Raw genomic sequence first — 12,895 nt, forward strand, 5'->3', positions numbered from 1 at the left:
TCTTTCCCCCTCCCTCCTTCCTCCTCCTCTGTTCCCACCCCCTGCTCGTGCTAGCTCTCTCTGAAATAAATAAAATCTTAAAAAAAAAAGAAATATACTTAAAAGAACTGACAAGGAAACTTTATCAAATATAAAGGTGGGCAAAAACATAAAAGGCAAATGTTAAAAGTAGGAATGGCAGTATTAAAACAAAGAATTCAGGTGAGAAAATATTAGATTGGACAAAGGTAGAAGATATTTTACACCGAAAAAATGCAATCTACCAAGCTCTTATGTAATGCATCTTTCTATAACAAAGACACTACTGAAATACATAAACTCTTGGAACAAAAACTAGCTGAAAATGTATAATCATAGAGGGGTCAAACAGATAAAGTAGGAAACAAAAGATTTGAGTAATACAATTAATAAGCCTCATTTTATAAATATATATGTAACTGTAGTCCCCAAACCAGAGAATGATCATTTTTCTCAAAAATCCAAAGAATACTGAAAGTTGATTCTAGATATTTATATATTTATAAAAGTTGGTTTCAAAGAGAGTATCACTAAAATTCAAAAAGCTGAAATCAAAATGTTGATCATCTACACTTTAGACAAGGTAAACCTGCCTAATGACACTCACAGCAGCAATAGAAGGCTTCTTCCCATCACCAGCTGGTGGATGAGTGACGTCTGCTCCCAAAAAGATCACTGGTTGCTGGAACACAGAAGGTCTTAAACACATTTTTAAAAAGAGTTAGATAATTCATTTTTCATTATGCATTTATCTGTTTATACTACTGCAACACAACTGCAAGCTGCTGACATAGCGAAGAGGAGGTCTTAACAGCCTCCCTCAAAGGCCTGAACTATGTTTTAGTCTCTGAATTTCTAACTCCATGAAGTAAAAGCAATCACAATGGGTGTATGAAATATCTTATTCAGAACAATCTTCTGCTTTAAGCGGTGGTGTTTAAGGCATATTCTTCATAATAGGCATAAAATGATAAACTTCCTCATATTAATCCACCAGTTTGTATCAATCTTTCTGTAATCTACTTACATTTAAACTATGTAATCTTTCAATGAGAAAAAGAATCATTAACCTTTACACTAAAAAGGATTATGGGAATCTACTACTCCCTCTCCTCTGGCCGAAAGTATAAATTTGAGAACATATTATTTTAAGCAGCTAGCTGTTCATCTTATTTTTAAAAACTATACCCTTTAAGATTCAAATGAGTGTCTCTCAGTTTTTGGCCTTGTTGATAAAATACTATATTCATCTCATTTATGAATCTCATCTATTTAACAGAAGAGGAAGTAGAGGCAGAATGGAAAAAGAGAAAAAGAGGGCTTTTGTGTCAAACACACATGGGTGGATCCTTATTCTAATGCTGATTTGTAGTGCATACTGGTCAAGATATTTAACTTTTTAAAGCCCTAGTTGCTTCAACTACTAAAGGAAGCCTGTTGTTCAATTCTCCAAACAACCTCTTCCCCAGCACCTGTTTCTAGGTCATTATGTCACACTTCCTAAGAGCTCTCAGACATGAAGGTGATCTAACAGGAACACCTGTCATCCCACTGACTGTGGCGGGGTTCATATGGCTTACATGACTGATTTACTTAATTCATATGCTCCACTCAAGACCATCCCTTCTTTCCTTACTTGCTAGGTGAGTGGCCTCATAACTCTGGGTTGAAGAGGACTATCAAATAATGAGAAAATCCTTCAAGCTGAGGTCTCTCTTTAGTGAGAAGTAAATAAAGCTCTCAATACTTTCTAGGTAGGCAGGAGGTTCTCGGCATATACTAAATAAAAATGGAAGTGGGAGGGGATTTTCACAAGGAACCTCTTAATCTTGCCTGAGACTTTTTTTACTAAAATGTTTACTTATCTCTCATAGTACGAATCATCAAAATTGTCTCTTATACTGATCTTAGGTATGGCAATATACAGAAAAATTAAGATATAAAAATAACTAAAATTTAATTAAGTGGTTAGCTTATCTTACCTTTGATGAGGTACAAGAATATTATTGATCCCTCCGAGTTTAACATTTATCTTTAGGCACAGGTTTGAGAGAGTTTGAGGGGATGTTTTTATTACATTCTTCACTTGGACACACTGTGTGGCCATACCCAGAAGTGTATCTCCTACACGTTTCACTTCCGCTATGGAACAAATGCAAATACCTCTAGTTAAAAAAACTGTCAACTTTTTTGAAAATTAAGCTACTATACTTCCCCGCTTGAAATACATCATTGTATTACAAGACACCAAAAATTTGAACACTACTAAAACAACGCTGCTAAAACTTAAAGTGTATTGCCTTGAAGATTAGCTTACATATTTAGTGATTATTTCCCTAGTTGTTTTCTTTAGATAAAAAAATATATTTTTAATCATAAAAATAGTATAACCATAATAACTGAAAAACCAGAAAGAAAAATATACATAATCCCTTGTTAGTGTTTTATTGTACTTTCTTCCAGTAATTTCCTCATTTATGTTATTTTAAGGCATTTATACTCATAGTATATTTATTTTTTTTCATAGTATATTTATAACTTTCAATCTTATTTCCCAACTTTTAATTTAAAAATAGAGTCTTTGGGGGCCTGGGTGGCTCAGTAAGTTAAGTGTCAGCCTTCAGCTCAGGTCATGATCCCAGGATTGGGGGATCGAGCCCCACATCAGGCTCCCTGCTCAGCAAGGAGTTTGCTTCTCCCTCTACCTCTGCTCCTCCCCCTGCTCGTGCTATTAAAAAAAAAAAATCTTAAAAAAAAATAAAACTAGAGTCTTTACAGTGTACAGAATTGGCTGTAACTTTCCCCCTCTTTGCCATTATATCTACCATAAAGAGTTCAGTGTGCATACCATTTTTCTTATAAAATACATGGAAGATATTTTATTTTTTTTTTTTAAAGATTTTATTTATCTATTCATGAGAGACACAGGGAGAGAGAGGCAGAGACACAGGCAGAGGAAGAAGCAGGCTCCATGCAGGGAGCCCGATGCAGGAGTCGATCCCGGCACCCCAGGATCACGCCCTGGGCCAAAGACAGGCACTAAACTGCTGAGCCACCCAGGGATTCCCCCATGGAAGACATTTTAAAGCCAAACTTGCATTCTGTTTTGCAAATTGTCATTTTCACTCAATAATATAGTATGTTCTAAATCTTAATATATAAATTACTTTTATATGTAATAATAGCAGTTAGCCTGTTTTTAAATGCCATTTTCCCTAACCAGGCATACACTGATAACATTTTTTGCTTGTTTCAGGTTATCATTATTTCAAACAATGCTACAAATAATATCCTTGTACATTTATTTTTGTTTTATATAACTATAGTTCATGGTTAAATTTCTATAAGTAGAATTCAGGGGTCAGAGGTATATATTTTCAACATTTTATTTTTAAAGATATTTATTTATTTATTTATTTACTCACTCATTCATTCATTCATTCATGAAAGACAGAGAGAGAGAGAGAGAGAGAGAGACAGGGACAGAGGCAGAGGGAGAAGCAGGCTCCATGCAGGGAGCCCGATGTGGGACTCGATCCTAGGTCCCCAGGATCAGGCCCTGGGCGCTAAATAAAGGCGGCGCTAAACCACTGAGCCCCCAGGCTGCCCCAACATTTTTGTATCAACTGACGAATTGCCCTCCAAAAAGGTTTATTCATTTATTCAACAAAATATTTAATGTGCACCTAAGACATGCTAGTACTGTGTAAGGCTCTAAATATATAATGTCTCTGAAGAAGATATACAAATGGCTAATAGGCACATGAATAGATGCTCCACATCACCAATTAAGAAATGCAAATCAAAACCACAAAGAAATACCACTTCACACTCATTAGGATGGTTATTATCAAAAGGAAATAAAACAGAAAAGAAAAAAAATAACAAGAGTGTTGTCAGGATGTGGAAACAGTGGAACTCTTCTGTGTTAACTGGTGGGAATGCAAAAAGGTACAGCTACTGTAAATAAAGCGGATACAGTTGACCTGAGCAGCACCATCAATTAACTGAATCTAAAAGACATTTATAATACTTCATTTAATAAAAGGAAGAGCACATATCCTTCTCAAACTTACACAGAACATTCAGCAATTGACTTTGGACCATGTTCTGGTCCAAATACGTACCTTAACATATTTAAAAGAATAGAAATCATACAAAGTATGGTGTGAGACCACAGTGGAATTAAACTAGAAATCAATAACAGACAGCTGGCTGGGAAATCCCAATATATTTGTACATTAACATAATTCTATGTAACACATGAATCAAAGAATTCTTGAGAAATTAAAAAATATCTTGAACTAAATGGAAATGAAACACAATTTATCAAAATTTTGTGGGATGCAGGGTACCTGGCTGACTTGGTAGAGCAAGTGACTCTTGATCTCAGGGGTGTGAGTTTGAACTTCAGGTTAGGTATAGAGCTTACTTAACTAAGAAATTTTTTTTTTTTTTTTTTTTTTTTTGTGGGATGCAGTAAAAGGAGTGCTTAGAAGGAAATTTATGGTATTGAATTCAACATATTAGAGAAGAAGAACGATCTAAAATCAATAATCTATGTTTTTACCTTAGGAAAATAGAGAAAGAAAAATATAGACCTGGAACAAGCAAAAGGAAAAAATAATAATGAGAGCAGAAGTTAATGAAATTGAAAATATGAAATAAAAAATCAGGGGTGCCTGCGTGGCTCAGCTGGTTAAGTGTCTGCCTTTGGCTTGGTCATGGTCCCAGGGTCTTAGGATGGAGTCCCACATCGGGCTCCCTCCCCCTGCCACTTCCCCCTGGCTTGTATTCTCTAACAAATAAATAAAACCTAAAAAAAAAAAGAAATCAAGAAAGAAACCAAAAAGTTGGTTCTTTGAAAAGATCAATGAAATTGACAAATGTCCAGCCACACTAAGCAAAAAAAAAAAGAGAAGATATGAATTACTAATTTAAAAATGAAAAAAATGTCATCACTTGGTTCCGTGGCAATTTAAAGCCCAGGTGGCTCAGTGGTTTAGTGCCGCCTTGGGCTCAGGGCGTGATCCTGGGGTCCTTAGATCGAGTCCTGCATTGGGCTCCTTGCAGGGAGCCTGCTTCTCCCTCTGCCTGTGTCTCTGCCTCTCTCTTGTGTCTCTCATGAATAAATAAATAAAGTCTTAAAAAAATATTATGAAAAAAAATTATGAACAATAGTCCACAAACTTGCTAACTTACATGAAGTGAGTCAATTCTTTGAATGACACAACCAAAACTTATATAGAAAATCTGAATGGGCCCGTTTCTTTTACTTAATTAATTTTAAACATTTTATTTATTTATTTGAGAGAGACAGAGAGAGTGAACACAGCAAGGAGGAGGGGTAGAGGAAGAAGGTGAAGCAGAGCCTTGGCTGAGCAGGAGCCCACTGGGTTTAATTTCAGGACCCTGAAATCATGACCTGAGCTGAAGGCAGATGCTCAACCAAGTGAGTCATCCAGGTACCCCTCCTAATGCTATTTTAAAGAAATAATTCTTTCCTTAAACATTGTCTTTTTTTTAAATTTTATTTTTTGTATGTTTTTTTAATTGGAGTTCGATTTGCCAACACAGAGTATAACACCCAGTGCTCATCTTAACCATTGTTTTGTGATGTCTCTCTTATTAAAATTCTTCTCAGAGCTCTCTTCTCGGACTATTTAGTTTGCTCTGATTTGTCTTTTTTAGGGTAACAATACATGGTTTTATTTATTTAAAAGATTTTATTTATTTATTCATGATAGACATACAGAGAGGCAGAGACACAGGCAGAAGGAGAAGCAGCCTCCATGCAGGGAGCTCGATGTGGGACTTGATCCCAAGACCCTGGGACCATGATCCAAGCTGAAGGCAGATGCTCAACCGCTAAGCCACCTAGGCACCTCCATACATGGTTTTAAATACTGTAGCTATTAAAATATGTTTTAATGTTTCAAAGTTTTAGGACACGTTTTAGCAAAAATCTAAGAGGACTATCAAGTACTTGAGGAAAAATGTAATCTTAAGATATCTTTACCATACACTGGCGTCTTTCCTGGAAGGATGACAATAATGAGCTGTAGCCCAGAGTAGGTGTTTTTGAGATGCCGGAACATGGGTTCCACGCTGTCTGCCCCCTGTGCGTATTTGCAGAAGCAAGGCTGGCCCTGGATGGGCATCCCTGCATCCTTGGAAATCTTCCGCAGCTGGTCTGTGAAACCCCTAGAAAGAGAAATCACTAAAACTAAATCCTTTGTCGTCCATACCTACAAAGCAGAATGGAATATTTGAGAAGTGAATGGAGAACAAAGCAAAGATTTGTGTGCTCCATATATGAAGAGGTCACCAAGACTACTGATATTAAAGGTGGTGGTGGGTCAGTTATGTATTGTGCCAAGTAAGAACACTGCTACATAATTAGGTGGCATTCTGTAGTTTACAAAGGGCATTAGTAACAGAGTGTGCTGGCTGAGAGTTCAGTTCTAGAGTTAGCATAACAGGTTTCAGTTCTAGTTCTGTTACTTGCAGTATGAAATTGTAGGCAATTTTTTTCAGTTTCTCTCATCTGTGAGATGATTACTTTATGATAATGGGGTTACCAATCCATTATAGGGTTGGTGGAAGTATTAAATGAGATAATACAGGAACTCAGCAAACAGTGGCCAAGACATAGTAAGAGCTCAATAAATTTAAGCTTAACATTCTCTATTTGATCATGATGACATTCATAAGGTGGTCGGTGAGGTACTATTCCCATTTTATAGATCAAGATACAGTTTCAGGTACATAAAGTATTTGACTGATGTAAAATGGTTAGATAAATGGCAGAGTCAGAAGTATGATCTAGTCCAGAGTTTCTTTCTACAATATTAGGAATCTGAAACTAGGATGGCAGGAAAGATTGTATTCTCAGAAAACATTTTTAAAAATATATAAAAACAACATTTAAAAACAAATGAGGCAGGCGGCACTTCAATGTACTTTTAGCCACATTAAAAACAACAAAAGACTAGTAATTTCATATTTAAACAGAATTCTGCATATAGCCCCAGATAAATAGTAATGATATGATTTAAAAATCACTTTGTTTTTAAAACAAATAAGGTCCCAAGTCAAGGATCTGAGTTATCTTTACTCAAAAACACTCATTCCCTCAGAGATGAAGTTTATAGAAATTCCCGTCTTCTCTTTTTCCATTATTAGCGTTTAATTCAAGAAGTAAGAAGTGGTATATTTTCAGTCAGCCTGAGCAAGAGCCAAAAAAACTGAAAGATTATGAATTCTATTCAAGTCATAAATAAGAAATGTAAAATGAAAAGAATAACTCTAAGCCTGAAAAACTATTGGGGATATTTTCTTTGGCCTCTGGAGGTCAAGTAAGATGATCACAGCATTGTAGTAAACTGTTCTTATGACATTCTACTTGAAAGCAGGGAGGTAAAAACCTTGAAGAAAAATGTTTATTAAGTGAACCTTAAAATATACATTTAGAAATTCGGAGCTCATAAAAAAAGTAAACAGAATTAAATAGAGAAAGTATTTTATTTTTTATAAGACAAAGCAAATTCTGAATTGACCTGGTTGGTAAATTGGTCTCTATATCTTTCAAGAACTATTCATTATAGGCATACTTTACAGGACCTATTAGTGGAGGTTTCAATTAGACAATAATCATTTTCCTAAGAAAATCAGATTTTAGAGAGATAAATTTACACAAATAATCACAGTACAATTGTATTTTATGCAGAAAATGGCAAGAGCAAATAGAGAGGATACTGATAAACTAATATGCTTGTAGTTATGACAGACTATTTCCAACATCACAAATCACAGAAGATTGGGTATTATTTAGATAAGTAGGGATAGGAAAGAGACATTTTTAAAAAAGAGAATGACTGGAAGGAGGGAAAAAAAATGCCAGGGAGATAGAAGGAATATAGTGCTCAGTTTCTTTGTCCAAAATATGGGAAAAGGGGCTTAAGAGGCAGGTGAAAAATTTTCAAAGTCCTACTGATTTTTATTGTTATTCTTTGTTAAGAGAAGCCTGTACGTTTTGGATGGGCGGTGGTCACAAGTGGAGCTGGTACATTTTCATGATAGCATGGCTCCTTAAAACAAGAATGACAGCAGAAACCTTTGAGGTTGCCTAAATCTCAAACGCTTGAGGGTCCCAGGGAGAGGAGACAGAGAAGAGAAGCCAAAGTGATAAAAGGAATGAAAAAGACAAGAATGGAGTCAATGTTAAGAAAGTAGTCAATTGTATCTAATGCTGCACAAATTTTGAGAAAAATAATGGCTGAGGAAAGACCATTAGAATTGATAAGCACAAAGATGTTGGAGATCTTCCAGAAACAGTTTCTGTAGGGACTAGGATTTCAAGGAGGGTGAGAAAATAGAAGCCTGGAAAAAGTTAGGTAAATTGAAAACTGACAAATTTTTTGTTTTAAATTTGAACAGAAGATTATTGAGTACTTACATGCTGAGGAAAACAATCTGGGGAACAGAGAAAGTGGTGGAGATGAAGGCCAAATTTTTGAAAGCAAAGAAGTGAAAATGAGGAGTTAAGTCCCTCTTTCAAGGAGCTCAATTAAGAAATAAGGATCTTCCTTAATCCTCATCCAAGAGATAGGTATTTTTATTTCTAAAAAGGTGAAAACTGAAGCATAATGAAATGAAGTAAGTTATTTATGGTAATAACACTACGCAGTGGCAAGGCTGGGAATTAAACCTAACCTATTTGCCATCAAAAGCCAATGATGCCCTCATACTACATAAGCCAGACTGTTAGGGTGCCTGAAAGAATGAATCAATGACTTTACTAAGGAATAAGAATATCTCCGTTCAACTATGGGGAAAAAACATTTTCAAAGATTCAGTGATTAAATATATGCCATATTGAGGCAAACTGGTTAGAACATTGGCTGAGGAGTTTAAAATTGAAACAAAATTTAAACACACAAAGTTCCCCAAAGCAAACTAATGACATGCCTTACTTCAGTATTTCTTCTCTGCACTGCCTCTGTGTGGCAAAGCAAGCTATAGCCCACATTTTTATCTCAACTCCTGTGTGAAACTGCTTCCCCCGCATGTCCCATACTCCATGGCTTGGTGTTGCTACTGTCCGATTCTACAGAAAAAGGAGAAAGGGAAATAAGGCAAAAAAGAAACACTTAACAATTTATTTCACTGAGCTGAAAACCATTTTAAATTGCTGAATTGATATATATCTCATATTCTACATGTAATAAGCTGTTCTAAATCAGTATTACTTATATGTTGTTTTATCTTATTGACCAAAAATTCTAAATTCAAGCAAAGATACCTTGAAACAAAAAAGTACTGCTGGAGGAAAAAAAAAAAATCACTTTTGAAATGTCAGACTTGGCTAGGATGCTCTTCTCTCTGTAAACAGAAACTGTATGTTTATAATTAAAAAACTACCAAGAGGTTTTACCCGTCCTCCATACTGTAGCATAGGTGCTGGAAGTACACGTCCAGTTACATGGGCCATTTCATCCCGAACTTTAAATTGAAACTCTTGAACAAATGGATCTGTTTCGTAATTTGCACTTCTTACCTAACAGAAAAAATCTGTAGTTATTTTCAGAATTTCCCACCAAGTTCCTGCTTCATTTATTAGAAACCTCTGTTTTCTTTTCTTTACACTGTGCCCACAATGTTTTGGATCTAGTCAATGATGCCCTAATCCTAGGGCAGGGGATCTTAACCTGGGACCACAGATCATGAATGGACTATAAGAAGTCTGTGAACCTCCTGGTAATTTATAAAAATTTGAATGTATTAGGTTGAATAATAAGAAACTTCGACTATTTATAAGCTGTGAAGATGCCAATTTTATATGATTAAACCTAATACATTTTGGAGAGGGCGGTCTAGAGATTACAAGAGAAAGAGATTCCTCACCTAAAAAATGTTAAGTTTTAGAAGATCCAGATATATATTATTAAAATTTATTTTACACAGAGTTTGATAGCAAATATTGATGATCGTAAGGCCTTTTTCTCCTAATTCCTTGATTTACAACTTACATAAAATTATTTGAATATTTTCAAATAAAAAGTGGCATATTATGAAATTTACTTAATGTGATACATTGAGAGATAAGAAAGCAAATATGATATAGATGATAATTTTTACACAATATATCTATAGATACAAAGATAAAGAATTTATTTTCCTTTTAAGATTTTATTTATTTGGCAGAGAGTGAGAGCCAGAGACATCACAGGGAGAGAAGCAGACTTGCTGCTGAGCAGCGAGTCCAATGTGGGGCTGGATCCCAAGACTCTGGGATCATGACTGACCTAAGCTGAAGGCAGATGCTTAATCAACTGAGCTACCCAGGTGCCCCAAGACTTTTTTTTTTAATTTAAATTTTGTTAGTTAACATACACTGCAATGCTGGTTGATAAAGAATTTAATTCAGGGATGCCTGGGTGGCTCAGCGGTTGAACGTCTACCTTCGGCTCAGGGTATGATCCCAGGATCTGGGGTCAAGTCCCACATCAGGCTCCTTGCTTCGGGAAGCCTGCTTCTCCCTCTGCCTGTGCCTCTGCCTCTCTCTTTCTCTGTGTCTCATGAGTAAATAAATAATTTTTTTTTTTTAAAAAGAACTTAATTCAGTATAGACCTGGACCTCAGAATATAATTTATGTTTATAGCATGTTATATAGTAACTGTGTTTTTCAAAAACATATTTACTTAATCTCAGGATAAAAGTCAAACAAGGTTACAAAATGAAGGTGGTGTTCAAGTGTTTAACAATTCATTAAAAAAAACTAATATAATCTAAATATGTAAAAAGAATCTTCCCACAATAAGCAAGAACGGTTGTTTTCTAAGTTAGGCACTAATACTTCTTCAAGCTTAAATGCCATTCATTTCTAGTGTTTTAGTATATAGTCATAGTAAGGTTACAAAGAATAACAACTACTATAAATAAAAACGTGCTGCATGATGTGCTTGGTGTTAAGTTTTATAATTAATTTCCACAATAACCTTAAACTATAAAAGGAGATCTTTATAATCTTTACAGAGGATAAATCTAAAGCTTAGTAAACTTAAATGACTGGCTTAAAACTATCTAGCCAAGCAAGTGACAGAGAATCTGAAACCACGTATGTTCTGATTCTACAGTTCCTACTATCAATCATGACACTAGTGTTCCGGAAGCTATAATTGTAATAACAGTAACAGTAAGTAAGTGAAAAAGACAGACTTTGGACCCAGAGCTGTTAGATTCCAAAGCCTGTGCTTCTAACCACAGTACGATATTTTCTCTTTGGATAGACAAACTCTCATAAATGAGTTAGAAGTAGTTATGGAGATTTTATCTAGAGATAGTGAGAGGGTTAGCCTCTTAAAGGTTTTAAAATCCTGTCATCATAGATCAGAAAAAAATCTATAAAGAAAACCAACCCATATTCTTCTAATTAAATATCATGTAATAACCTTTTTTTTTACTCTTTATAAAACCATACAGGAAAAAGGTTCCTTTTCCCTCTAATTGGCTTAGAAAATAAAAGGGCCAGTTCTATAACCCCTTTATAACAGTCTTCACTACTACCCAAATAATATTCCTATTTCTAGACTTCTTTCTCTTCATTCACACAATTTAAATGGTATTCAAGGGGCGCCTGGGTGGCTCAGCAGTTAAGCATCTGCCTTTGGCAGAGGGCATGACCCCGGGGTCCTGGGATCAAATCCCCATCAGGCTCTTTGTGGGGAGCCTGCTTCTCCCTCTGCCTGTGTCTCTGCCTCTCTCTGTGTCTCTCATAAATAAATAAATAAAATGTTTAAAAAAATGGTATTCAAAAAGAGACTAAGATAAGATCCAGGTGCCTTTTTTCATTTTGCTTTATTCTATCAATTTTATAAAGTGGTACTGATAGTCTTCCTATTCATTTAGAACAATGACAAAGCATAGAGATCCTACATGTTTGGAACAGTCTCATATATCTTTATTCATCCTATACAATCACCAGTCTGATACTGGGGGCTAAGCAATCGTACTGAGGGTTAAGACTCACTAGTCTTAATTTGTCATAATACGTTGACTTTTCTTCCTTTTCCCTTTCTCTTTAAGGCAGGGGTAATAAAGTGCCAGTTCACTAAACTGAGAAATTGGTTCTGAGAGCATCTGCTCTAGATCTAATTAAAGAGCTTCGGTTTAAATTAGAAGGATCTAATCCTTCTCACAGAATCCATTAAGGTTCACCCATAGAACACCACTGGGTGACTTCTTCCATTATTCCTTTTAATTCTGAGTTTGTGAAATGGTAATAAAGTATGAGCTGATAAGGACACGGCCCTTAGTAGTAGCTCATCCTAACACGTTTTTAATTCCCATTTCTAGGGTCAAGTACTAACCAATCTGCTAATTTCCTCTTGTCTATCTGGTGCAGATCTTGCTGTTGCTTTGATCATAGTGGAAGTCTGATTATCCGTTAGCTTCTTGATACATCGTTGCCCTGCCACGATATTACAGACCTACAAACAGAAAAAAGTTTTGTACTAGATGTATATATCTTTTTTTTTAACTCTCATTGCCAATTACAAACAAAATTAAAATTTTAAAACCTATTTCACTAAACTGCTTCTTTTTAATATCATGTAAGTAAAAAAGTAGTAAACAATACTCCTTTATACTATGATTATCACAGGGTGAAAAGTACACTGGATAAAAAAAAAAAAAAATGAAAAGAAGTGTACCAAAATGTTGACAGTGGTTACTTTAGAGTGACAGGATTGTGGATGAAAATTTCCAAATTATTTCATTATGAAAAATTTAAAATAAAATAAAATAAAAGTTCAATCTCCAAAATAAATGTGAGAACGTAAAGTAAGTTATATGCCATAAAAAACCCAAAAGAAT

At 35.2% G+C, this 12,895-nt stretch overlaps 1 protein-coding gene across 2 annotated transcripts in view; it reads right to left on the reverse strand.

The window, feature by feature from the left end:
- The window catches only part of AGO3 (argonaute RISC catalytic component 3), a 117,075-nt gene that overhangs the window by 24,520 nt on the left and 79,660 nt on the right, over window positions 1-12,895 (reverse strand). For both annotated transcript variants that reach the window (XM_055341622.1, XM_055341623.1), the window contains exons 9-14: window positions 12,391-12,510; window positions 9,455-9,577; window positions 8,994-9,127; window positions 6,038-6,222; window positions 2,001-2,160; window positions 626-716 (exon numbers count right to left, since the gene is read on the reverse strand). In XM_055341622.1, coding sequence (XP_055197597.1) covers window positions 626-716; window positions 2,001-2,160; window positions 6,038-6,222; window positions 8,994-9,127; window positions 9,455-9,577; window positions 12,391-12,510 — 813 coding nt within the window. The remainder of the gene's footprint in view (window positions 1-625; window positions 717-2,000; window positions 2,161-6,037; window positions 6,223-8,993; window positions 9,128-9,454; window positions 9,578-12,390; window positions 12,511-12,895) is intronic.

This window comes from Nyctereutes procyonoides, unplaced genomic scaffold (assembly GCF_905146905.1).
Source record: "Nyctereutes procyonoides isolate TBG_1078 unplaced genomic scaffold, NYPRO_anot_genome, whole genome shotgun sequence".
Classification (NCBI taxonomy): Eukaryota; Metazoa; Chordata; class Mammalia; order Carnivora; family Canidae; genus Nyctereutes; species Nyctereutes procyonoides.